This window comes from Penicillium griseofulvum (genome assembly GCF_001561935.1).
Source record: "Penicillium griseofulvum strain PG3 chromosome Unknown contig_16, whole genome shotgun sequence".
In the NCBI taxonomy this organism is placed as follows: domain Eukaryota; kingdom Fungi; phylum Ascomycota; class Eurotiomycetes; order Eurotiales; family Aspergillaceae; genus Penicillium; species Penicillium griseofulvum.
The window spans coordinates 73,466-98,876 of NW_024467439.1; the positions used below are offsets into that span (position 1 = coordinate 73,466).

At 46.6% G+C, this 25,411-nt stretch overlaps 6 protein-coding genes across 6 annotated transcripts; 2 read left to right on the forward strand and 4 right to left on the reverse strand.

The window, feature by feature from the left end:
* Positions 1-29: 29 nt before the first annotated feature.
* On the reverse strand, positions 30-1,598 carry PGRI_095300 (Pyridoxal phosphate-dependent transferase, major region, subdomain 2; the record flags this gene model as incomplete). The annotated part of the gene is made up of 6 exons (XM_040797243.1): positions 30-105; positions 163-249; positions 304-961; positions 1,015-1,142; positions 1,428-1,498; positions 1,578-1,598. 6 exons carry the CDS (start codon positions 1,596-1,598, stop codon positions 30-32), a joined length of 1,041 nt encoding a protein of 346 aa, XP_040649805.1.
* A 1,756-nt stretch (positions 1,599-3,354) lies between these two features.
* On the reverse strand, positions 3,355-5,043 carry PGRI_095310 (MFS transporter; the record flags this gene model as incomplete). Its single annotated transcript, XM_040797244.1, has 1 exon — positions 3,355-5,043. The coding sequence occupies one exon, from the start codon at positions 5,041-5,043 to the stop codon at positions 3,355-3,357; it is 1,689 nt and encodes a 562-aa protein (XP_040649806.1).
* Positions 5,044-7,216: 2,173 nt separating this feature from the next.
* PGRI_095320 (uncharacterized protein) lies at positions 7,217-8,074 on the forward strand (the record flags this gene model as incomplete). Its single annotated transcript, XM_040797245.1, has 1 exon — positions 7,217-8,074. One exon carries the CDS (start codon positions 7,217-7,219, stop codon positions 8,072-8,074), a length of 858 nt encoding a protein of 285 aa, XP_040649807.1.
* Positions 8,075-9,366: 1,292 nt separating this feature from the next.
* PGRI_095330 (uncharacterized protein) lies at positions 9,367-11,302 on the forward strand (the record flags this gene model as incomplete). Its single annotated transcript, XM_040797246.1, has 5 exons — positions 9,367-9,695; positions 9,750-9,887; positions 9,943-10,435; positions 10,494-11,065; positions 11,263-11,302. The coding sequence occupies 5 exons, from the start codon at positions 9,367-9,369 to the stop codon at positions 11,300-11,302; spliced, it is 1,572 nt and encodes a 523-aa protein (XP_040649808.1).
* Positions 11,303-12,185: 883 nt separating this feature from the next.
* PGRI_095340 (Hsp70 family protein) lies at positions 12,186-14,648 on the reverse strand (the record flags this gene model as incomplete). Its single annotated transcript, XM_040797247.1, has 8 exons — positions 12,186-12,415; positions 12,488-12,641; positions 12,690-12,903; positions 12,960-13,057; positions 13,111-13,210; positions 13,281-13,440; positions 13,591-13,765; positions 13,818-14,648. The coding sequence occupies 8 exons, from the start codon at positions 14,646-14,648 to the stop codon at positions 12,186-12,188; spliced, it is 1,962 nt and encodes a 653-aa protein (XP_040649809.1).
* A 3,132-nt stretch (positions 14,649-17,780) lies between these two features.
* On the reverse strand, positions 17,781-24,051 carry PGRI_095350 (NACHT domain protein; the record flags this gene model as incomplete). The annotated part of the gene is made up of 4 exons (XM_040797248.1): positions 17,781-22,828; positions 22,884-23,159; positions 23,221-23,554; positions 23,614-24,051. The coding sequence occupies 4 exons, from the start codon at positions 24,049-24,051 to the stop codon at positions 17,781-17,783; spliced, it is 6,096 nt and encodes a 2,031-aa protein (XP_040649810.1).
* Between the last annotated feature and the right edge of the window lie 1,360 nt (positions 24,052-25,411).

A 25,411-nucleotide genomic window follows, 5' to 3' on the forward strand; every position in this document is an offset into this window, starting at 1 on the left:
GGGTTGTTTAATCGATGCGACAACCCCTGTTATTTAGTTGTTGTAGCTTTGATAACAGCGCTGATACTGCGAGCAGTGTAATCGATATTGAATTTGTTGAGCCCACTAAAGGAAAGTCACGTTAGCGTATGCTTATACCCAAGATATAGCCACGAAACATACGCGATAGATATCCTCCCAGAGTCCTGAAGATATACATGGTGTTCATTTCGGAGAAGAGTGACTTGTTCCTCCGACAGTCCGACATATCTAAATAAGGTTAATATGGGGATTCTCGTGGAGTATGATTTTGGTAAGACTTACGAAAACATTCCGTTTTGATCAGTGATATGCTTCCAGTCACCTGGTGTTTCCAATTCCTCCAATCTTTCTCGGAGCGCAATTCGACGACTCTTGAGTTGGTCCGCCATATGGCGTACTTCCTGTCGCCATTGGCGCTCCAAGTTATCATCTGATAGAACTGTTTCAACAATCTTAGACCCGAAATCGGGCGGCGCGCCGGACTCTGCTCGTGCGAGTAGACTCATATGCCTTTCAATTCTCTTTCCCACTTCCTCACTTGGAACCAGAATTGAGAGGATTCCAACGCGTTCGCTGTAAAGCCCAAAGGATTTGCCATATGTCGAGACAAAAATAAGCGGAATTTCTTGCTCGGCAAACAAACGAACGCTTTCGAGATCCGTATCAATATCCCCCGAGGCAAAACCGGGATATGCAGCATCAAATAAGGCCAGATGACCGCGCTGGGAGAAGATCGAGGCTAGCTCTCGCCACTGGTCTAGCGATGGATCACATCCAGTTGGGTTCTGGGCCCCAGATTGGAGAAGAACGACGGATTGAGCAGGTAACAATCTGATGGCCTCGGAAAACGCCCCAAAATCGAATTTGTTCGTCTTGCTGCTAAAATAAGGCAGAAAACTGGTCTTAATTCCTGCAGATCCGAACAGGAAAGGATGGTTCACTATAGCCAAGTCAGTGTTACTTTTTCTTATGTGCGATTAAACGACAACTTACACCAGGTCTCGCTTGGAAGGAAAATCTCGGGGTTCCCGTTCTCCTTCCACGGTCCGTAATGGTTTTTCAACATCACTGCGGCGACATGGCATCCGCCACATGCGCCAAGTGTCTGCGTCGAAACTATTCTAAGGAGAATTAGCTCTGGGTTATCTTTCTAGAACGCATGTCGGTTTTTTACCTTTTTTCCCGCAGAAGGCGATGATCTGGCCCAAAGAGCAAGCTGGCGCTCAAGTCCCTATAAATCTGGGAACCTAAAGAGGAAGGGCGATACTCATGATGCCAATCAGGGTCATTGAATATTCTCTTCTTTGCCTGTAACATGGATGTCAATAGTTAATGGTGTACTTGGGTATGTAGGATGGTAAAATCTAGGGTGTATATATACCTCTTTCACGCTTGGTAACACGTACGCTTTGCCTTCGTCCGTTTTATACACGCCCACTAGGAGATCAGTTCTGTTGGGATCGGTATCCGCTCGGAACTGCAGAATTAGAGCTTCCAGGCTCTCTAAATATGCTTTCTTAATTCGTGTTCATGAATGTGTCAATTAGATCATTTACCTGTTCGACCCGCTGGGACATCTTGAAAAGGATTCGCTGTTATGCTGCCCATTTTATTTCTGAGGGTGATATTTCTGAGGGTGATATTTCTGAGGGTGAATGAGAAAGAAAATGGGATAACTGTCAGATTTATATATGCGGGGAATGGCTTGGAGTGATATGTAGCACGCTATTTCAACACGCCATCATGTCGCAATATTAGAAATGGGCTTATCAATCTACCCGAATATTTTTTCTCCATCAGCGACCATTAATATAATCAAACTGCTCCTGATATCGGGGCGCTCTTCGCTAATGACCGGAACTAAATAAATATGTGGAACATATGGCACGTTCACACTGTATAGTGACCCATACTGATGACCTCCGCAACGTCCAGGTGGGTACGGGAAATCAGGCGTGATATTTAACCTTTTTGAGTGATAGATAAACTGGAAGAAATCATAGCGAAGATGAATATATAGGCCATGAGAATAAATCTAACCCAATGATTGAACGTACAAAAAGAAAACTAGAACCATACAACAGCATGTCTGAGATGGTTACGCAGCGCCCACAGTTAGGCAAGGGAATCTCGACGCTCCATTCAGGGCACTTAAACTAGATAAATTCCCCCTATTAGGAAGGTCATGGATTGTCGGATATACCGGAGAAATGGTTGAAGTTTGAGAAGCTAGCGGGGGATTTCAATTATAACAGCGAGGATAGGCCATGATCATATTTCCTCCGTCCTAGTATCACCATATCATAAAGCGCTGAAGGTGGTCTGGTATACAAACATATATCAATGCAAAGACCAATGACTATCTGAAATGGTCAGCTGGCTTTATTGTCTTGTCGCTATAATCACTTTAATAGTCTACGAGCGATACTTAGTATTTCTAGACTCGGCGCCATTCCTCAAATGATTAACCTAAATGCTACGTCGAAAAAAAAAAGATTAAAAACATTAAAACATAAAAACATACAACAGTGAGGATTCGCTGGTGGTCACCCACCCAACTACTAACTCACCGGCGTGTGGCTTAAGTACGGCTGAGCGGACGGGAAGCCCTGTTTTCCACACCCTATGGTCGTATGTGATTGATATTACACCGCGGGGGATTATAGAATCAAAATCAATGAGTTCCGATCCATGTGAACAGAGTGAGTGCGCTTTAGACTTTAGACAGGTTGAGAATCAATGTGACAACCGGGTGAGGGAGCAAACTAACACAGGGAACCCAATCAGGAGAGCAAGACCTTCTTCTCTGTGAGCAACAAGACCGTCAAATAAGTGGCCCAGAAGCCCAAATCTGGTGTTAAACCCAATGGTCGTATATCAATCATATGACGTGTATAAGAGAATGATAGCATACATGTCCATATTACGCCGTACTTGTTAGATAGTCCCGTCTCCCGTGCTTGTTGCTAGACTTACTGTTTCCTACATACATCTCATGCTCTAGATATTCTTGTACTTTCATGCATTCAACAATGGATCCCATACTACCTCTCTCTAGCCAGTAGCTGTGATCGCATAGCTAGCCCATTCACTATTTTGACGTCTGTCTATACTATAGATGTTCCACGGAGTACTAAACAAAGAGAGGGTGATTAGCACTGGATTATGCATGAGCTAATCCAAAATATTATCCATTGACATGATATTCTATCTATAAGTCTATTATTTCATTACCAAATTATATCTAATCGAGACTCTCTTCTCTCCACCAATCGATTCTGAGCTTCCCAATCTTATATCTTCACTGCGAGAAAGAACAGTACCAAAGGACTTCTAGTCCCGGGTAAGTTTTGCACGCAGTTTCCCACCAAACCAGTAGAAGACATATGGAATCAAGACCATGGCAACACCAATAAACGCAAGTAGCCAAGAAGCCCACTGCAATCCAAGTCGATCATACATCTGCGTAGTAAACAGCGGGAAAGCTGCGCCGCCACCAGAGCGCAGGAAAACCTTGGCAGCCAAAGCCGATGCAGCGTATTTCTGGTACGAGTCAATGATATAGTTATTCACTGCGTAGTAGCACAACACCATGCCAAAGCCAAAGGCGATTCCTGAAGAAGCAGGTCCAACCCAGATAATATGCTTGTAGGAGGTAGCACCTAAGATGAAGAAAGCGATCGGGATGAAAGGTGCACCGAGCAAAGCTGCGTGCAGTCGGTCTTCTGGTGTTGGAGATCGTAAGCTACAGATTTTCCGGAACTTGCCCTCGATGACTGGAGTGACAACTAGGGCGAAGCCGGCACCAATCAGAATGGGGATGAACATGAGTCCGATCTGTCCGTCGTTGTAGCCATGGAGCTTAGTGAAGATCACCGGATATGCGAAGAAGAAAGCGTAGAGCATTGCGTAGATCAGGACGATATACATGCACATGAGGTCGAGGACGGGCTCGGTCATGATCATAGTGATGGGTCTGATCAGGCTTGTGCGAGCGATTTCTTGGAATGTGAGCTTCGTCTTTTCTTGCTCTGTGATGATATTTGGGTTTCCGGTTTCTTTGCGCAGTTTAGCGGCGCGGCGCTTGAGAATCACTGGAGCATATGTCTCTGGCACTAGGCCGATCATAACCATGATAGCACCGGCAAAGGCTAGGTTCACCCAGAAGAAGAGGTCGAGGCGGCCGCTTCCAACATTAATCCAACCCGTCACGATGGGGCCAAGGACAGGACCACAGTAGGGTGCAGCGGCGAAGTAAGCAATAGCCATACCGCGCTCCTCAATGCTCCAGATATCAGCGATGGTGCCACCAGCGAGAGAAAGACCCGAACTAGAGAAAACACCACATAGGAATCGGCAGGCGAGCAAGCAGCCGATGTTTGGGGCCAGAGCGCATGGGATGTTGAAGATGACATATAGACCGAGAGAGATGATGTATACAGGTCTTCGGCCGATAATCTCAGACAGCGGAGACCATAGTAGAGGACCGACGGCGAATCCACAAACCATAATTGAACAGGTCAGGATTGCAACTTCAAGAGAGACATTGTATTGTTCTTCGATCAAGCCCAATCCTCCGGTGACGATGGAGGACCCGAATGCGACGCATACCACAAGACTCGAGGCTACAAGAGTGATGTACCATCGATAAACACGGGACCAATTGTAAGGGTGTTCAGGGTCATCAATGGTGAAGGTCACAAACTCCGTGGGGCCTTTCCCTCCTTTCTCCAAATCGGTGTCGACCTCGTTTGGTGTGTGGGCTTTTGTGGATGAGGTAGAAGCACGAGACTGGACCTCCTTAAGCGTCTTTTCGGGAACAAGACCGGTACTGGTTTCAACGGTGTATTCTTCAGGAAACACAGGGTCCGTGTTATGCCCAATGGCTGGATAGTTGTAGTCCAATCTTGAAGGAGTTTCAGAAATACCCCGGTTGCGGAGGCTGTCTTGGGTTTCAGTCCTGGAGAGATACTGGGAATGCAATGGCTCTGGAGCCTCTTCTTCTGGTATTGGTGCAGACATAATGATGAATGTGAGAGCTCAGAAGGCTGGAAGGACTTTTGAGGGTATTCAAATGGTTATGCCAAATGTTTGAAGGTAACATGTCAAATACTTATACTCCCAAGAAGGCGAAAGGTATACTTGCAAGGCCGACCGATCTCCGACATAGACCGGGCGATCACCGGGAATTCGGCATGGAAGTGACGATTTAAGCGGCACAATCTCGGTCCGAGCGATCGCCGAGAGCACTCTTGCTATAAAATATATCATCCACGGCTGCAGCTGAATCTAGCCCAACTTTAGCTTCGTGATTACACTGCCGATATGCCGGCCTAGATGAGTCAAACATGATCGGAACAGGTTTTTTTTCCAAAGATGATCCTTTTTCGGCCCGAACCACTGACAGCATTCTTTGTTTGAGACAATGAGCCCAGAACATTTAAACATTTATTACAAGCAGGGATTTCGCCGATTTCCGGCTCGCAAATCTAAAAGATGTCAGGAATACTCCTTCATATTCCATCTTGATCCTCTTCCAATTCTTGATTAGGCGACGATGTCTAGCGACAAGGAACACGATAAGCCCCAGGGTATCATCACCTGGTGAACACACCCTTCGAATGTGACTACAACCTAGTCTCTTCTGAATATATCCTATGAAGTGTCCAAATGGCATTGATGAAGTATTCATCACCCTCAAGAGTGCAGGGAGAGAGAGAAGAGCAGGATATTTATCCCCCGTAGATTTAGCAAACAATCTAGCAAATGACAACGATCTCAGTCTGAGATCAAATTAGCAAACAACAGGAATGGGAGGATCGAACAATTACAATGGTAAAACGCAGAACTCCGGTCTTCGGCGTTTAATCTTATGCCGCAGAAGGATTCCCATTCGGCCCCACAATATAAGCATTACTGAATGACTCTTTTTCACTCAGTGTATGTTGTATGTTGTATAGATTGTGGAGCAGGTCTAATTTAAGAAATGCCCCAATTGGTGTCAGTATGCCACCAACTCCCACCAACTCCCCACTATGCTGGAAGGCCGGTGTCTAATTCAACCCATAGTCAAGAAGTATGCTCTCTAGAGGTTCTCTCTATGTTTTTCTATGCCTCATTACAATAAGCACCTTGATATACATCCCGTTAGTGGAGCGAGTGGGGATATAGAGGCCTAAGGCACAATCATATTAGGTCATTATGACGTGGACCCGTGGAGAAGCCTGGAAGGAGAAATCCAAGGCTCTACCTGTCTGGTTGGAGATTTCAGGAACCTGTTTGCTAAAGCATTTGTTCCTATGGAACTTATCTACATTATACTATGTATGGCGTAAGTCTCACTAGAGGAGATCTAGACCTAATCAGTAAGAAATTGGCCTCTATCCGTGGAAATCTGGGTTACTACAGAACAAGAAGAGCTTTCATGTAAAAAAACTAGAAGGCTTTGGAGACTGGACCGTCTATATATAGGTGATATCGAATACTTTTAGTAATACCGAAGTATTGAGTCTAGCCTTTGCAAGAGAACATTAATTGCCTTGTGTTCTATGCCAAATTTTAGATGCTCAGCATAGCAATTAGATTCAGTCTTTGCCACGCTGGCTTTGTACAGACTAAGCAGAACAAAATCATTGATAGTAGCGTCAAATGCCATGCGACAATCTATTTTTCAGGATTAAAGTTGGCCAATGATTTACATAGAACTGGAACAGTCGGCCGCTTAGGCTTGAGATTATAGGATTTCGGCAATCTGAACATTAAATTGGTTTGGTTTAATCATATCAAGGACATTATAATTTCTATTTAGAATGGTAGCATATATACTCAAATAACTATTCTCAGGCTGTTGTATTCGTTTAAATGTTTTTGTGTCTATCCTTTATAGCAGCACCCCAATCGAGGGTCGATATAGATTAGACGGCTATGCCTGAATAGTGCAGTAAATACATAGTTGGCATCTTAACTTCAGCAATAAGGGGGTCACTACCTACTTTGACATTTTATGTTCTAAGAGATATATAGATTCACGTGAGATCTTCGCTCCTTCTTCATGTTTGTTTTCACAATTTCTTTGTCGACCAGCAGATTTTGCACCAGCACCCACCATATTCACGTGTTGATCCCTTTTGTTTATCGATAATCCATCTTCATCCATCCACTTTCAACTTTTCCTTTTGCTGATCTCGTCGTTAAAATGGCTTCTATTGGCTTTGCTGAGCCTACCCTCCTCGAACTTGTCCCACCTCTCGTCGGCGAGTCTAATTTCTCTACGTGGACTACTTCACTCAAGTGGACCCTTGACTCGCGGGACCTGAGATATTACGAACTTCTCACCGGCGTGTGGACCGAACCCAGTACAGCCGACCCCACACAGCCCACCCCCAGCGAAGTGGAGGCTCGTACCCAGTGGGATACTGCCAGTCGTTACCTGCTCCCTTTACTTAACGCCACCGTTCATGAGACGGTCAAGTTCTACATCCTTGACGCCAATAACGCACGTACCGCATACGCCAACCTCCACCGCGCCTTCGCAGCCCGGTCTTACGAAGCCGGCTTCTCCAATTTCCTCAAGTTCATCAACACAACATACACCTCAAATAAACCCCAGGCGTTCGTCAACGAGTGGCGCATGGCCCTCGGCGTGCTGCAAGAGTGTAACTCAACTAAGCTCACGCCACTTCTCATCTTTTATCATTTCCTGAATGCCGTCAGCGCCAACCCGGCCGCGCACCCGTGGCTCGACGGCTTTCTCAATTCGAAAGTTTCCACGGATACAACTATCGAGTCAACCTTCGCGGATTTCGTCGTTTCCGAGGATCGACGCCTTAACAGTCTCAACCAAGCTCACTCTTTTAGCTTGAACAAACATCACCATCCTCTCCCTTTCTTTTGTCAGTTTCACAAGCGTCAAGCCGGCCATTCATCTGAGAACTGCTTCCGAAACCCGGCCAACCTAACCCAGGGCCCTTTGAATAAAGTTGCCGCGGCTCCCGCTCAGCAAACAGTCATGGAGGAGCTGCCTGTCACGCCGAGCAACATACCCACCAACTAGGGACTTCATTTGTTGGGGATTTCATGATACTGTTGCTTACGGGGAGGTGTTCGAATTTGATAGTTCGTCCAGAAGTTAGCCTCGCCAAGAATCAACTCTTTTCGCATGTTACCATGGGCTTTGATATCTCGCTTCTCGTAGTTCTCACGTGGCATGGAAAACTAACCTTGGAAGTCACTGTAATATGACAAAGCATCGACGGCACGAAGCGCCGGTGGCTTGTGTCCGATCTTGCTCGCAGTTTACTTTGTAATATGAGTACTTTAGGCCGGAATACATCAATGCTACAACAGATAAGGCCAGAACATTTCAAGTCCGAACCTCGAATAGTCGAATCAATAAGCTTGAATTCTCAGTTTATTTGTCTTCTTCGTAGTCCACAAATATTACTTTTATGTCGTTTACTATATTTTTCGCCCTTCTTGGTCTTCACTTCAAAGTGCTGGATATACTGAATGGGTGCTCCACTCCGTACACATGCCTAATATATGTCTCACGTCTCTCACTCTTTAGTTATCTATTGCATAATATAATCCTGTACTATGTAATAACAAGCACATACGACCATAGGGTGTGGAAAACAGGGCTTCCCGTCCGCTCAGCCGTACTTAAGCCAAGTATTCTACACAGCCAATTCTCAATGCGCCCTCAGCACCCAAGCGGCACTGTTGGGTGAGTGTGGGTCATACGGATGAGAGAGGTGTGAACGAGGTGACAATTCTCACCCAGGGGGGTGATCGGGGCTAACCTACTAAAATCAGTGCCCGTTTTGAGCTCAAGTTATGAATACAAGCACTGATGTCTTTCGTGTGACAAGGATGTTCTAATCCTGAAGAGAAAAGAGTATAGTCGACAAAAACACTGAAGTTGGGAAGGAGGGAAAAGAAGGAAGAGAAAAAAAAAAGACAGAGACCATACTAGACAGGACCTCAATTGTAGAAGGTTATGATATTCTCTACCAGCAAAGATCCTCTGAAAACAACAATGTTCTTGCGATAAGTCTTCGCGGTCGATCAATTTGCAGCAAAATTCAGTTTGCTGCAAGTCGTTATTTGGAACGATTGCATATTCTTGTGAGCTTCTCAGAGGGGGCAACACGTCTAGATAATCATTACTGAATAACGCAAAAGTGTCATGGACAGTCTCCATTTCATTCGGTAACTAGCTACCCAGGTTACAGGCTCAATTCTGCCCAATTGTCTTGGACCTGTTGTTCTAGCGCGGGGTAACGGGATTCCTCTCCAACACCAACTCCTCAGGAATGGCCAAGTGCCATCCATTTTTATTTAACGATGAACTCCACTGAATACAGCCTTCGCTTGAAGTGGGCGGACCGGTTGGGAATACAGTTTCTTGGCCCAGTAGAGCCCGATAATTGGCCACAAACCTATAGGAGACTATTCGCGGATATACAAAAGCTCGGCCGTCACGAATACAACAGTTTCGTCGAGGATATCTCGATTGACTCCATTGAAAAGCCATGGAGAAACTCAACACGAAACCGCGCTGATCGCCTGTCGCAACTGGCAGATAACGCTTGGAGAGAACGGAGGAATGAAAGCGGCTGGAGGTTTGCCGTCGAGAACGAGATAATGCACCGATTCTCGGTCGAGGTTGCTTGGTGAGACCAGGAAGAAGATTTAAGTCTGGAATACCTTTAACTAATAACACTCAGTCCGAAATGTCGCAACAAATTGTGGGAGTCTGAGATACCCGCGGCTACGGACGGGATTCACGTGCGGGCGGAGTTGCTCGAAGCCCGACGCCAGAAGCGTAAGCCATGTCGATGTCCACCTATTTGGGGGCAAAGCCAGTATGCCTAAGCCTTTCCTATTCCACTTGGCGCATAGTCATTTACCGAAACCTAGGTATGACAGTGGTATCAGCATGCTCTTCTCCGACCGAGCAGAGCAAAAAATCAGACATGATCCGCCTTTGCCTGTGCTCTCTCAACCTGAAAAGCTGAAACGTTCGGAAGCGCCAGACCGAGTCTATGGATTAAAACAAACAGACAACTTCAAGCTCCTTTTGGATTCGGATGATAAGCGCGGTGCTGCAGCTACGCCCTGTCCGTCGCTACGTGAAGCCATGGAAGTCAGTCCATTTGAGCCTGAGGGGGAGCCCCTGCTTTATCCATTTCTTGTCATGGAAGCAAAGTCAAGTAAAGGGGCAGACCGAGGAGAGGTCAACATGCAGACAGCGTTTGTAATTAGGCGCCTTTTAAATGTGCAGCTCAACCTCAAGTTAGCGACGGGAGAAGAAACGCAGTGGGAATCAGGGCCGATTGTCTGGTTCTTGGCTTGGCGGGGTGAAATTTGGGAAGTCTCGGCGGCATTTGTAAATGAATCCGAGATCAAATATGTGAGTAAAGTTTCATCTGTTATATGATGAAGATTCATTCCGAACTGAGACTTTCAAGCCAGTAGTTGATTTGTGGAGTGGAAACATTCGCAGCAAAAATGGTGCTTTGCAACTTCTTCTGATCATGGATTACATATTTGATTGGGCTCGCGATGTTTATCGACCCGCAATATTAGGCGAACTGAACACGATATCCACAGGCGATATTTCAACGACGGATACGAACGTGTTTTCGACAATATCCCGAACCCGAAGCATCTCCAATTGGTTGAACCAATCACAAGCTACACCAGCACCGACGATTCAAGCTCCAATCGCTAGTGTGCACCCCAGTCTGGAATATTTGAACATCATTTGTCCAGAAGGCGCTATTCGGGACGCGTCCATCCTTGAATCACGCTATCTCGCACTTCAACTCTTGGAAGGTGACATTGACAACTTTTTGCTCTCGTTTGCATCAACCGAAACAGCTCAAGTGTGGCTTCACGACATGTTAAAATGTCTTTCTAGTTCCTGGAGAGTCAGAGCAGAGACATTAGGTGCCTTGGAAAATATTTGGACGACAGAGGTTCGACTTCGAGAAGGATATCAACATGATGAGATTTTCTATGTCAAAATTGCAATTCACATGTTTGTGTCTCATATATGGGAGCCCACTCGTCAGCTCACATGTTTTTACATTTCGGAAGGAGCTTTGCGGAGACTTCTTTCTAAATTGGAACCTCTCGAGAATCTTGAATTGCATCAAAATCCAATCATTTCTACTTCAACAATCGAGGTTCTGCTTCATCGCATACTGAACCAATCGATAATGGACAACTTAACAGCAGCAGTCTCCATGCTATGCATTTCCAGCTGCTTCTATAAAAGAGATGGGCTAATACCTGATCAGTTATTAGTGACTAGGTCCGACAATCTACGATTTGGTTTTCTGATCGACAAGTCCCCTTATCTACTTAAATTGGTATCATCCATCTACCAGACTCATAAGATTGGACGAAGAGAGCCGTGTGACTCATATATCGCCTTTTCACGTCTTCGAAGTAAACAAACCATCGTGTACAGAGGTGATGAGATACAGATGTGGCCCAAACTACCGCCTCTTGTGCGTGAGGAGCAATGGAAATGTGTTTTGGTCGACGGAATTTCTGACAGCGAAGATTTTCCGAAGCGTGGCCTTTATGTGTTCGACAGGTCGCCAGATCATGATGAAATTCCTGAACTTCCGAGCATAATGTGGAGGCATGGTTCATACTTTAAAACCTTACAAATTTGTGCGGATATGTGGGATGAGAAACACTTCCAATACTTGAACCGTCCTATCAAGCTCAGAGGAGAGTGGAGCTCCAAAGCAGAATCAACGCCATTTGTCAATTGGAGGCAGATATTGGGAATGCAGCTCAAAATAGAGCAAGGAGTTGGTCTCCCAGGAAATAGCTCCTTCGAACCCATGATTATTGGCTAGAATAAAAACATGTATTCTGCTGCACCAGATGCTATCGGCTGAGTTGGAGTAAGAGTGTTTATCTCGAAATACTTCTAAAAATTTGACGTACCAGTAACTCTTAATGATAGACAAATAAATAGAGTCGCAGGCTGAACAACAAAAACAAGATCAGGAGATGGACATTATAAGAACTAGAAAAGGCAAAAGCCTGCCAAATAAAAACAAAGGGTAAGCAATCTGAAGTCTGAACTCTACTCGGTTTGCCCCGGAGTAGTGATGCACTTAGAATGACATAATCGCCCATTATTCCGTACCAGGACGAAAGCAGGCGGCAACGGAGATTTCCTTGCAGCCCTGGACTTCCCCTCCAGGAGGATAAACCACAGAAACTTTCAGGTTTCGACCCTGAAGCTCTACCAGGAGATCGTAATAAATTTCGTAATGTTTCCCATGCCTCGGACCCTTTGCTTTCAACGGGTACTGTTCTTTTGCTTTGGTAATGTCAAAGACAACCGTATCTACCCACCGAGAACCTATTTGGTGTATGGATTAATTAGAACACAGGACACTGAATCAATGGATACAAACCGTAATCCATCACTCACCAGCATTTTTTGGATGGTCTACAGGGTAATGGTCTTGGGGATCTTCGATCAATGCATTGTAATAAATGGACTGTTTGATCACCCACGGCTGACCTACTGGAATGACTCGGTGGTTTCGCTCTCGAACCGACTCATTCCAGTCCATGAGATTCCCCTACAAGCATTGAGTATTGGGTCTCGTAGCGAAATAGGAACAACTTACTTTTTTGATAATCCACTGCGCGGTTCCATAGACATAAAGTCTCTTGTTATGACTGTTCCTGTCGCCGGTAGTCTGGTTATGGGATGGAAACTTTTTGGGATTATATGGCTCGCTTTGGAGTATGCCAATATTTGCAATAGCTTTACGCAATGGCCCTTTGCTTTTATCCACAGCGCGATATACCGTTCCTCGCGACACAGTCGTTTCAAAGGCACTGGAATAGGACGGTCAGCCATGAGCCAAAATAACAACAAATATGCAATATCTTACCCAGGCTTCGGGCAAACTATCTTAGGATGCGAAAATCTTTGTTTCAAGAAATTCTGAAGAGTCTTTGACTGAGAGTACCCACCGAAAAGAATAATTTTCTGTTTTGAAAGATTTAGACGGAGACTACCACTTTCAAGCCACGCAGTCTTACCTGTACCCTCACATCAATATTTGCACAGGCATCAAGCTGTTGCTTGATGAGATCGGTGATGCCTTCCAGGCTTGGTCGAAACCATTCCATGACCCGCTCCCTAGAGAAAAAACAGTAACTTTTAGTGACCGGCCTCCTTAGTGGATGGAGAAACGCTGAGCTCTTCAGACCTCTTAACAGTAATCATGCCTTTTCCAAATCCTTTGGAAGGATTTTCTTCCAAGCCATGCAGGTCCAGATAGGCAGATCCTACCAAACCCTCCCCGGAATCAAAATTTCGTTTTAGCTCGTTCTCAAATTTGCGAAACAGATTGTAAGAGAGCTGGTGCTCTATTGATGTTCTGTTCTGAAAAAAGCATGGCTCTTCTCTCAGCATCCCTAACAAGTCATCTTCCATGGACCGATTAACACAAGTTGAACCATGATTTTTACCTGTGTAAAGATGTTAGAAGAAAGATCCCCCAAGCAGATGAAGCTTACCGGATGGTGGGACTGCTTCCATCAGCCGAAATGGACTTTTTTGCTCTACTGTGTAGGTCGTCACATCCTTTTTCGCCTCGTAAGCGTGCTGCACGTCGTAGCAGTCCTCTTCAATAAACTTACTACTGTGCCTCCCCCAGCATCGCATACCATGAATGTCCCCCCTCTCTTTATCCTCGAAACAGTCAGCCTCAGTTCGAAAATTCACTGATATGGATATAACTGACCGATACATTGGTACCGCCGACTATGTCTAGGGCAAATGCAGATGCAGCTTCGGGCTCGTTTATTATAAATAGGCTCGATACTTGGCCAAAGTTGACCACGGTTGCAGCTTCACGAACGATATGTTGCAATGACCACGAAGCCTCGATGGGCCATCCTGCAGGAACAGACAGAGAAAGCTCAACCTCACTTGATTCAGTAAAGTTAACCTGATCCTTCAGAAAGTCCTTTGCAAACCGAAAAACCTCAACCAGATAATCTTCAACGGCATCAAGGACAGTTTTACCCAAATGGCTCAAGGTGTCCCTCACCTCTCGAAGTTGGCAGCCTGCTCCATCTTCCTCTTTCGATTCAGGTTCGGCTAACAAAAGTTTTGTGAATCTTATCAGCCTGCCGGTCTTATCTGATACCCCTCCACTGTAATGAAATTGCTCCAGTTTCTGGCGGGCTTGATACCCCCAGTAAAATTTATCGTCAAGGTATAGGCTTTCACTGGGAACTTCTCCTCTCTGCTGATCACGACCAGCAGATGGCCAATCGGTAATGTCCTTGATTTTTTCCCGAGGTACCTTCGCAGGGCGCTTGTCTGAGTTGAAACGGCAGTATGATACTGAGGTCATGGTTGTTCCAAAGTCCAGGCCTACAATGTATGCCATATTATCATGACCGTTCTTCCTCCTATTTGGTTTTCTTGTTGGTGTTGCGGGTCGAATACCGATCGAGTCGCTGTCTGACACAGATGGAGTGACTGGGGCTTCATTTGCGTCCGAAATTTCTTGGAAGACCCGTTTTCTGTGCGCCAAGGCAGTCGACAATCTCGAATTTCCTAGCATATTGAGGACCACTTGGAAGAGATCAGGAACAGCCTGTGAGAGAAACCCAACAGCGAGCAGCAAAACGCACAAAATAAAACACTGTTCTCCTACGCAATCACGTGGGCTTTCTGTACTAGCAAGGATCTTGTTGCTACTAGCGACTAGTTCGGAAAATTGAGTCTGCCTACTGTTGGCCCCCGAATCCCCGCTCCCCCTTTTTTTCATGCAAAAGCGGCTTATTGGCGACATTTGAACGTCCATGGTATGACTCGACCTTCCACATAAGTTTCTCTCACCGCAACGAACTGCTATCATTCACGATGAGCTTGGCATCACCCAGCAAATCTCCCACCCAATCCAATTCCGAAACACCTGTTTTCTCTGAACAAAGACAGTCGGAATGGTGGTGGCGCTGGGGAACCGAGTCTCCGAATCAATCTTTCAGCGCAGACGTATTAACTCAAAAGCGTCACCGAACCAAATCACGACGCTTTCCAGAGCCGGAAATTTATTCAGGGGAAGCAGAGGCAGATGCTCGAAAGCGAATGCGACTCCTTGGATCCTATCCCGACGACCGTATCTCTACAAGTCAGACTGTATCGGATTTGGGATCGGAAGTATGCAAATCATTGGCTTGGAATACTACGAAATTACTGATAATGGTTGATTTTAGTCTCGGGTCACTTCCTCTTCCTCCCATAAAATGCTGAGAGCGTGTAATGATAATGAGATGAGCGAAGATGCGCCGATATCGAAAATTAGCAAAAGTCCACCTCTGGTACTCATCAGTACTAAAAGCAAAAGCGCTATAGAGGGAGACGGACACAACGCAAAGCAGATCGAACGCCTAAAGCGAGAAATAGATCTGCAGAGCATACATCATACAAGGAAGACGTCAGCTTTAGAAGAAGACATCAGATATTTACAAGAAGAAAATTTCGAGCTATGTCGCAAGCTGCATTGGTACAAAACACAGTACGAGGCGAAGAAAAAAGGGTCGTGTCCTTTGGAAGAGATAGAGGGACTGAGTGCAGAACTTGAAAGAAGAAATATCGAGATCGAGGAGAAGATCCGGCAGAATTCGTCACTTGAAGATCAACTAAACACCGCAGAAGGATTGAGCGCTGTACTAAAAGACTCGCAAGCTGGCAATGGTGTGTCAACGAGGTTCTCAGAGGATTTGACTCGGCTTGAAACTGCAATAAACCAAGCGGCTTTACTCCTTTTTCAATGTCTCTCTGACCAACAGCTTTTAAAAGCGCGAAGAAAGCCACGCAAACATCCTCAGCTAGATGCACTGATTAGGTCAAGTCTTGGGAAGATGAGTGTTCTGTCTTCTGACTCAAAACTTGCCTTTTCCGCCCTAATATTCGGGTTTATACGAGAGCGAGTCTTTTACTCAAGCTGCTGGGATGCTTTGCAGCTAGAGGGTTATATGTTGAGGGGATATCAGGCAGCAATAAAACGTATCAGTAAGTTCAAGGCGCTATATTTTGCCTGGTACCACTTCTGACACGCGGGAAAGCTCCGCGGGGCACTCTCGAAGGGTTCCATAGGGCAGCTCTCGAGCTCATGTTGGAGGAAAACCATCCGTTCCGAGATTGTTGGGTTCAGTCGCACGCTGAAGAAGTTCAGCGTGAGCTTTTGAACATTCTTAATTCATTGCTTGAAACCTCAAAGCTGGAAAGCTTTGAAAAAGATATTCAGAATGCCCTGAACCGAGTCTTCACAAGTGCATTTTGCTTTCGTGCTCGCTGTGTGGCCCCTATAGGAACTCGCTACGAGCTCATGCAGGCCAAAGCTGGAGACGTATTTGACCACGAACACATGGAAGCTCGAAGGCCTGACGGAAGCAATGTGTCAGTTCCTTGTGGAGAAAATCATCGTGTTAAAATCTGTATTCTCGGTTGCCTTGTTTCCCACGTATTCGAAGAATCATCACTCAACGAAGATACATTCAACACGATGAGTCAGCCATTTGTGTCAGCCAAGCAGAGAGATGGGGTGACTGAAAGTTTACGAAAGGGGGTCCTGAAAAGTGGAAAGGCAATTGTTATTTTAGAAGAGACGAAACCATAGGTCTCCAAAACGATACTTTTCTTGGGGCGTCACAAAATCTCACAGTGATATATCGCTTTTATCGATTAAACAAAAAAGGAGTTAATTGTATACATCGTGAGTAGATCTGAGAGGTCTAATATACCGAATTTGGATTGGGGTATTTGTTTATGTTATCCACGGGTATATGCAGGTGTCCGGGGCCTGAACGGTTTGGGGTAGTCAAGAAGAACATTATGATGCCAGTCCGTGCTGCTTTGTTGTCTCGCTACTAACTCTGGGCGAGTTCTCTTCCTTTTGTTTGTGAGTGGCGCTTATTTTTCTCACTTAGGCGGTGCTTAGGCTATAGACTGCTGGCACTTAACATAAGATCTTCTCTGAATTTCCCCTATAAAATCTAGTTAGATAGCACCCTTCCGTATGAAATGGCACATACGACCATAGGGTGTGGAAAACAGGGCTTCCCGTCCGCTCAGCCGTACTTAAGCCACACGCCGGTGAGTTAGTAGTTGGGTGGGTGACCACCAGCGAATCCTCACTGTTGTATGTTTTTGCAACTTTTTTAAAAAGTGATTAGTTAATTTGGCAAGTCCCTTTTGCTGACCTCCTTGGCCCCATTCACCTAATGGCTATTCAGGTCCGAAGGCATGTTTCCTGTAATATAATTTCTTTTTTAGGGACTATAGTAATATTGCCTAACATTTGATCGATATAAATATGTCTTTCCCTAAACCCTTACTTTAAATAAATTTATAAGAGTCTTATAACACGTAGTCTATACTGTGAATCATATCTATTAACACCATATAGTGCTGTAGTAAGTACGCTAGCGGGAAGATAAGTAGTAGAAAATAGCTATGTAACATGGATAGAAGGTATATATTAGTGTCTGAGCAGTGGCACCCTGAAATAGAAAGTGCTTGTCTGGAGTGGAAGCTACTTTAGCTCGTGACTGTACTGTGGTAGCGTGTGACTTGTACGAATAGAGAATTGGGTAAATTGCATACCACGATACAGAAATACATACATAGAATCAAGACAAACAAAAAGCAACACAAGACACTAACTTTTTGAAGGTTGATCAGTTCCTTCTCAAACAGGAATTGCTAGGTGCTCGTGACTAAAGGAGAGAAGGTCATCATTGGCCTCGGCCTTGCCGGCCCCAAATGACTGCACATTCCATTTGTCAACACCATCAACTCCCTCCAGGTCGTTCGCGAATGCGGCGAAGAGATCCTTATTAAGCTGCTCATACTCCGAATAGTCCTTGGGCCACTCTCCAAGGCGCTCAACGGCAAGTTTGAGCATATGCAAATGCTGTCGGACATTCTTCCCTTCTTCTGCCTTTTCGCCTGGGCTGGAGGCGGACGAAGGGGATGAAATGCCTGAGATAACCTCCATGTCCACGTCGTCCGCGGACGGACCAGTGAATACACGCAATGCATTCTCGTGCAAAGCGGCTGCTTTCCGATAGTACCTGTAGGCCAGCTCGCGCCGACCCTTCTGGCTTTGATAACCTTGAGCCATGCTGGTGTACATCTGTGATAGGAGAACTGTCATCTCGACGGTACTTGGGTGGCGGGGTCCATGGACCCGAGCACAGTTGTAGACAAGATCCTCCGCGAGTCGGACGGCTGCAGTGTAATCGTTGATGAGATAGCGGGTAATGACCAGCATACGCCCGAGCGCAAGCGTATATGCATGTTCCGGCTGTGACGAAGCGTGGGCCTCCCGGTTATTCCAGAGGGAGGTGAGAACCCACGCCAAGGTGTGGTAGTCATGTTGCTTATCAAGAACCTTGATCAAGCTATTGACATTTTCCATATCCAGTTGGGCGAGGTCAACATTGTGCTCTTTGAAATATCCTAAGGTATCACGCAGAATAGTCGCCGACACATTCGCCATGTACTTCTTGGCCGATACTGTTGGACGTACGTCATTCTCTCGGCCGGCAATGGAAAGGCCCAACTTGAAGACTAGCTTGAGTGCCGCCTGGGACGAGTAGCCATGGTTGGCACTAATGTATTTCGCTGCTGCCAATGCGAGTTGACAGGCAGACTGGTAATCTTCGGATTGAAGCAACTGGCTTGCGCGGCTGTAACTAGCGATAGCCACTGAGCGAACAAAGTCTCGCGAAACATGGGTGCTGAAATATTTTAGCACCGTATCGATGAATATCTTCGCCTGGTTATTGTCGATATCCAAGCGGGTGCCCTCATTCGCCATGAAGAAGTTGGTATACCGGTTCGCCACCTGCATAGCGGCCGAATGACGACCGCGGCTAAGTAAGAACGTGTGCAGGCGAGCGACCATTGCTGTCGTATCCTGGAATTTGCTAGCTTTTGAACCGAGAGCTTCACGGAATTGTTCAAAGTATATGTACTCCGTAGTGAGGGAGGCGTAGACTTCGTTCAACGTAGTAGAGTTGTCTTCGGATTCCCGGATGCTGTATTCGAGCTGAGACAGGAAAGCGAGGCTTGAACGCCATTTCGAGCTCTGATCAAAGCTAAAGGCGCTGGTATTCATGGTTTCCTTGATGATAACATGAAGATAAATCTCGTTTGCGAGCTCCTTGGCCTTTTGAATTTGACCAGCTGCGATGTACCCAGACGCGATACTCTTGGCCGCCGCAGTCAGCTTGATAGAGGATGTCTCGGTCGATAGGATGTGAGTTGTCGCTTCATGTAGCAAAGAAACAGCTGCCTGTGACTTTCCTTGCTGGGTATAGACTGAGACGATCTCTTCCATCTGCGATAGGGCTTCCTCGTGGGCCCATCCGTATCTAGACCGGATGGACGTCAGCCGTTGGCTACGAATGGACAAAACCTTTTGTAGCTCAGTTGCCGACATGCTATCCACTTTTGAAGCAGTCAATGAGGCACTCTGCTGCTCATAGATAGTATCCAAGGTGGCGCGGATGTCTTGACGGTCGATTTCAACTTCACTGGATTTGATCTGTAATAGCTCTTCGTAGAGCTGAACCGCTTCCGCTTCGAATTGCTTGGACTCTTGGCAAATGTTGGCCAGTGTGTTGGTTGCCTGTACGGTGATCGACGCGCTTGCGCCGAAGAGGCTAATGCATGATTTGCGATATTGCACCGTCACATCATGAATGGTAGCGATGTCACTGTGAGTCTCGCGCAGACAATGAACATAGTGTTTGTAGGCGGTTTGGACAAATCCAGGATCAGACAATTTCTGACTAATCTGGGGGGTCTTCAGGGTGTCGAATAACATCTGGCAGGGCTTCAGTGCATCCTTGTATCGATTTTGCTTCAAGAGCTCCGTCGCTACAATGATAAGTGGCTCAAAGGCAGCCGGGTGACAGGTTTCCGAGCCCTTGTTCAGAAGCTGGATGATCCGGCAATAGTAATCCACTGCGATGGGTTGCGGGCTTGTCAGGTCTGCCAGAGTCCAGAGCTTTTGTAAAACAGTGGGATGATCCTCCCCGAGTCGCATGGTATAATCATGCAATATATCCTGGTGGATCTTGATGGCCTTGTCGGGCTGTGATGTACGCTCGTACAGACGAAGAAGATCCACCGTGACTCGCTCCGAAATTTGATCACCGCACGCTGGCCGATCGCGCCAAACTGCAGTATAGATTCGGGCCCGGATATCCTCTTCCTTGGACGGGCGACAGCGGTAGCGATAGCAGCTTGCAAGGCGCTCTGCGAGCTCAACGCAGTACTGAACATGGACTGATGGCAGTACAACCTTTTCAATCGAGGGCGCAAACATCTCTGGCCACATATCTCGCAGCACTCGTTTCAACACGCTTGTAGCGTCATGCCACCGATGTTGAGAGAGGTACATTTCGACCAGCGCTGTGGTCGCTGTGGTGGAATCCTGTGCTCTACTATAAACTATCTCTTTGAGTGTTGACTCCGTCAGCATGGAGCTTGTAGATGATGAGCGCATCACTTCGCGGGAGGTGGACTTTATGTGCTTTTCCACCTCCTTGTGGGTGGCACTCTGGCGGCTAGTACTTTGTGCGCAGTGTTTGAAGACTTCGAGGGCTAATACAGACAATCCCAGAGACTTCATGACCTGAGCAATTTCAAGCAAGTGAGGCACCAATGGCTCGGCGCTGGGGGTCTCTTTCTCGTACTCTCCCCAAACCCCGGCAAGGATAGAGGCTGCTTCATCATCTCTTCCACGGCTTTTAAGGTATCGAGCATACTCGAGGGCGGTCCGCAGCATTGAGACTTTTTTCTCAGTGGAATGGTTGAGCCGATATGTCTTGCTTGCTTGCTGCCATAGCTCGACATATGTGCATTCGGCGTCCGCCAAGTGACCCTCTGCTCTTTGCTGCTCGGCTTTGCTCAGGAGAGTCTTCAGATCAAAGGATGATGTGATCAACTCGTCCTCTTCTATTCCATTCAATTCCAGAATAGTGCTTGTCTCAGTGGTGGGCTTCCGGCCGTGGAGGTGAACCAGTAATGACTCGTCTATCCGTCGAGATCCCCTCCGCTGGGCAGTACTATCGACCAAGGACTCCTCTAGAGAGACATTGATATCCTGCGCTTTACGGTTCTCCTTGATTAGTGTGTAATGTTCAGACAATTGCGTCAATGTCGCTTTGACTATATCGCTTGTCGCTCCGTAGTGGATCTTCTGGCATTCCACCAGTAGTTGGAGAATTTCGATGCGCCGGGTCATGACATCCGTCTTGGACTCAGTGACATGATCAACCGTGGCCTCCAGGAAGAACTGGGTCATCTTCATAGTGATGAGATGGCGGATAGATAGCATCTTCTCGCTGAATTTTGCTGCCTCGTAGAGGATCCGACTGCTCTCGGCGGGCACACTATCGCAGATCTGTCGGTGAAATAGTGCTTGACAGATAATGGCCTGCAAAGTGGCCGAGTGATTAATGCCCAATATTTGGCGGTACAGGGTGGTCTGAATTCCATGAATGGACCGAAGCAGCGGAGTCGCCTTGCTTGCCCACACAGTCATCTCCAGGAGTGGCACAGAGGAACTTGTAGGGAATACAGATCGCAAACCCTTACTTGCAATGGTGAGCTCTTGATTGCTGGTGCACCCAAACGCAATCTTAGCATAGCCTGCCCAGTAACGAAGCGCAAAGTCCAACAGAGGATGTTTCTCGAACAAGTGTTCCGTCGCCCGCCCATTCAGGAGATCTAAGGAGGGTTCATGGTTGTCGGTCGCGGTATATTTCACGTACAGCAGGAGTCTCTGTGTGAGATCCACATGCCTGTCCTTGACCTCGAGCAGGAATTTGCCCTTCGAAAAGGTATCGATGATAGCGGTGCGCATCTGTGCGTGCCTAAGGTAGACAAAGTCGTTGTGGAAGAAAACAAGCGAAGCGACCGGCTTCAAGAGGTGAGGGAGGTCAACATTGCTCTTCTCGGTGACCACGGCCTTTTCGAGCTGAATAGTGAGAAGAGCAGCCAGTTCCTGCTGCGTGAGAGGGCGATTTGCGGTGGCCAGCCAAACCAGAATCTTCTTCGTATCCTCACCTAGCTTAGACTGCAAGGTATGGGATATAAGGTCGGAGATCTTGTATCCTGCCTGGGTAATACTCTCCACAGACTTGGAAAGCGCGGCCTCATTCGTCAAGTGCTCATCGCGCACACGTTTGGCCACCAGCTTTGCCCAAACGAAGGAGCCATCGGATGCTTCCGTGATCCGATTCACGACCACCTCTTTGTCCTCGTTAGACATCTTGTTGTACATATGGCTTTGGTCAAGAACTTTGCGGACGACGGCAGCGATGTCATCAAAGATGAGACCCAGCGTTACGCGCACCACCGTCTGGGAGATAGCCGAGTCTATTGCCTGAGATCCAAGTATGATCATTTTCACACTAGGGGCCTTGGATGCCACCTCCCGGAGTCTGTGCAAGAGAGCTTTCTCCCCACAGCTAGCCTCATCTACGCCGTCGACGACTAGGACTAGCTCTCTGTCGCCTGACGTCCTGATCTGGAGAACACTTTCCAGAGCATTCCATAGGAGACCGTCATATGCCTCTTCGTCTACAGTCTGTTTGCTCTGGTTGTAAGCTTCGACCAAGATTTGGTACAGATGCAAGTTGCCAATGCATTTGCTAAACATTTGCGACATAATAGTCTTGGCGACAGCGCTCGGGGTGGTGTTGGCGGGAATCCGACCATCTGCACGGCTGGTTAGGAAAGCAAGAGGGTAGAATTAAGAGTAACAAAAACTGACTGATGGATGCGGATATGGGCATATATCTTGTCCCTCCGACGGGATGTTGTAGATAATCGTCGATCACAGTCGACAAAACTGTCTTACCAGAGCCCGGCTTGCCGGTGACAGAGAGCACCTGCTCGTCACCTTTCAAGAAGCGCGTCAGATACGGCTTCACCCACATGCAAGTAGCCTCCTCGCGCTCTTGGGCTGAGGGAACCGGGGCTTCACCAGCATCGGCAACCACCGGGTCTTCGGGCTGCAACCATCTTTTCAAAACATCGATTCCGATGGCTATGTCAATTATTAGCATAGTTGATTAGATGGCTTTTTGATGACTGGGAAGCAGTCTTACCTTTATCGCCATCAAACCCCTCTCGCATCAATTGATGACGCCACATCAATTCTGAAATGTGCTCACAACGACCTCGGAAACTGTCAATCGGTCCGGGAAATGTGCTGTAGATATCGATCGATACTTGTTCTGAGGCAAGTAGCGACCGATGGAAGTGCCGGGCCACACTGACAACGAGAGTGACAAGGTCGGCCAACGCAAGAATGAGTTGGTCCTTGATATCTGAAGAAGCTACAAAGAGCTCTGCACGATCGAGCAGGTTGCCAAGACCATCAGAGCAGCAGTAAAAAAATCCAAATAGGTCCATAAGGGCATGGGCATTTTCCTCTCCCAGCTGCACGTTTGTGGTCAGTGAAAGGACTTAATGGGCTCAAATCAGCGAACTTTGCTCACCTCCAGCAGGCTCATACAGTAACCATAGGATAATTGGGCAGCGAGGTGGCTGTCTCCTGCAAATTGCTCAATTCCTAGATCAAAGGAATGTACACGCTCGATGAACAAGGCCGCCCACACAAGAGCCTTGTCATAGCCACTCCCTTCGGGCGGCAGCTTCCTCATCCTCTCACACCTAATCCACTCCAACAGGCTAGCATAGTCGGTATCACGTACCCGAGAGGCCGTGAGGTCATCGCTGCCCCGACGCGCAAGTGAGTGGACTACATCGGCGAGCGTGGTGTCTTCTCCAGTAGTCTCCCTAGTGACTTTCTGATATTTTCGACTGAAACTTCTGTCTTTGGTCATGGTCGCATCCTGCTCAGGCACATCCAAAGTTGGCCGGAGACCGAGAAGGGAAGTGGAAGCCAGAGGCACGCCATGTGATGATGAAGTCATGTCTGTATGTTTTCTTTTTTTGCCTATATTAAAGATAAGAGAATTATGACAGGAACCAAGGTCAATTGGATGCTGGCAAGGCCTTTTTAAGTCCGGCCTGGAGAAGGAGCTTCTTTCTTTGTACCCTTCACACACACTCTCTCCTTCATGATAAAGTGTCATACTACGCTACAGAGATCACGTCAATATGAAGTAGCTGCAACTTCTGCATGGTCGAGCCGAGCTGAGAGCTATTGCATGTCCATGGGAAGATCATCTTTTTCGCCACTGATAATGGCATTGTTTGGTACTGACCGCGCAACACAGTAGGTATAACTGGAAGCCTTACATAAAATTGTGTGTATGACAACAGTTAGATGCAATCGAGAGAGCCTTTTCTTCCCAGAATCAAGTTTTCTGGAACATTTTTCGGAAGCGAAATGAATCAGTCAATTAATATGGGAAGTTCAGAAGGCTACCTTGTTTTGTTGAAAACCAACGGAATAAGCAAGGATGTGATGTCCAGATCGAAACCATGATGCATATGCATCTATCAGTATCTACACGCACCCATGGTATAGATATTTGGAATCACTGACAAAGATAATAAGGTACATCAAATAATCAATGCTGAAGCATCTAGTCTGAACTCAATGAAATCTCTGTCATTCCTCCTCCCTAGTGGGAAGTATACTGTTAAAAACATGCTAAGCCAAGTGATGTTTTCAGCTCAGCTCACAATCATTCACGATTATTGATCACACTTCAGGGAATATCTGTTCTACAAGTCCACTGCAGCAGGCAATCCAATAAACCCGCTATAACGAGTCCCGACCCTATCCATAATGGTTCGAAACGAAAAATGGAGACTTCAAATTGGCTTCGAATATCAGCCAGCCACAAGTAACTACAGACGTATTGGCTTTGGATTCCAGGCCGCCTTGAGTAATTGGGTTGATCAACGGGGAAGTTTTCTTGACTACATATGACCTCATTTTCCAAGGTTCTTATACACAACTGGACTTTTAGATGTGACCCTGGGACTGGTGGGCCGCATTAAATCATGAGGCCATGCTAGAAATAGCATATCAAACTTTATTCCCACCTCGGAGAAAATATATCAACTTGCTTTGTACATGAACTGACCAATTATTAACAGTCCAGGTCGTCACTGTGAAGACTTTGTGAATGGATGATGCCGAATGGGATAGAAGTGATGAATTTCAATTATTTGGTGTAAATTCCAACCATATTTCAGGTCTAGCAGTAACAGACAGCGGGTAGTGTGTATGTAGTAAGACTAGAATTTACCCGCGTTTTAGGGGGTTCCGGATCATATCAAGCACAAGCATTTCAGCCAATCACCACGCCGATACATGCC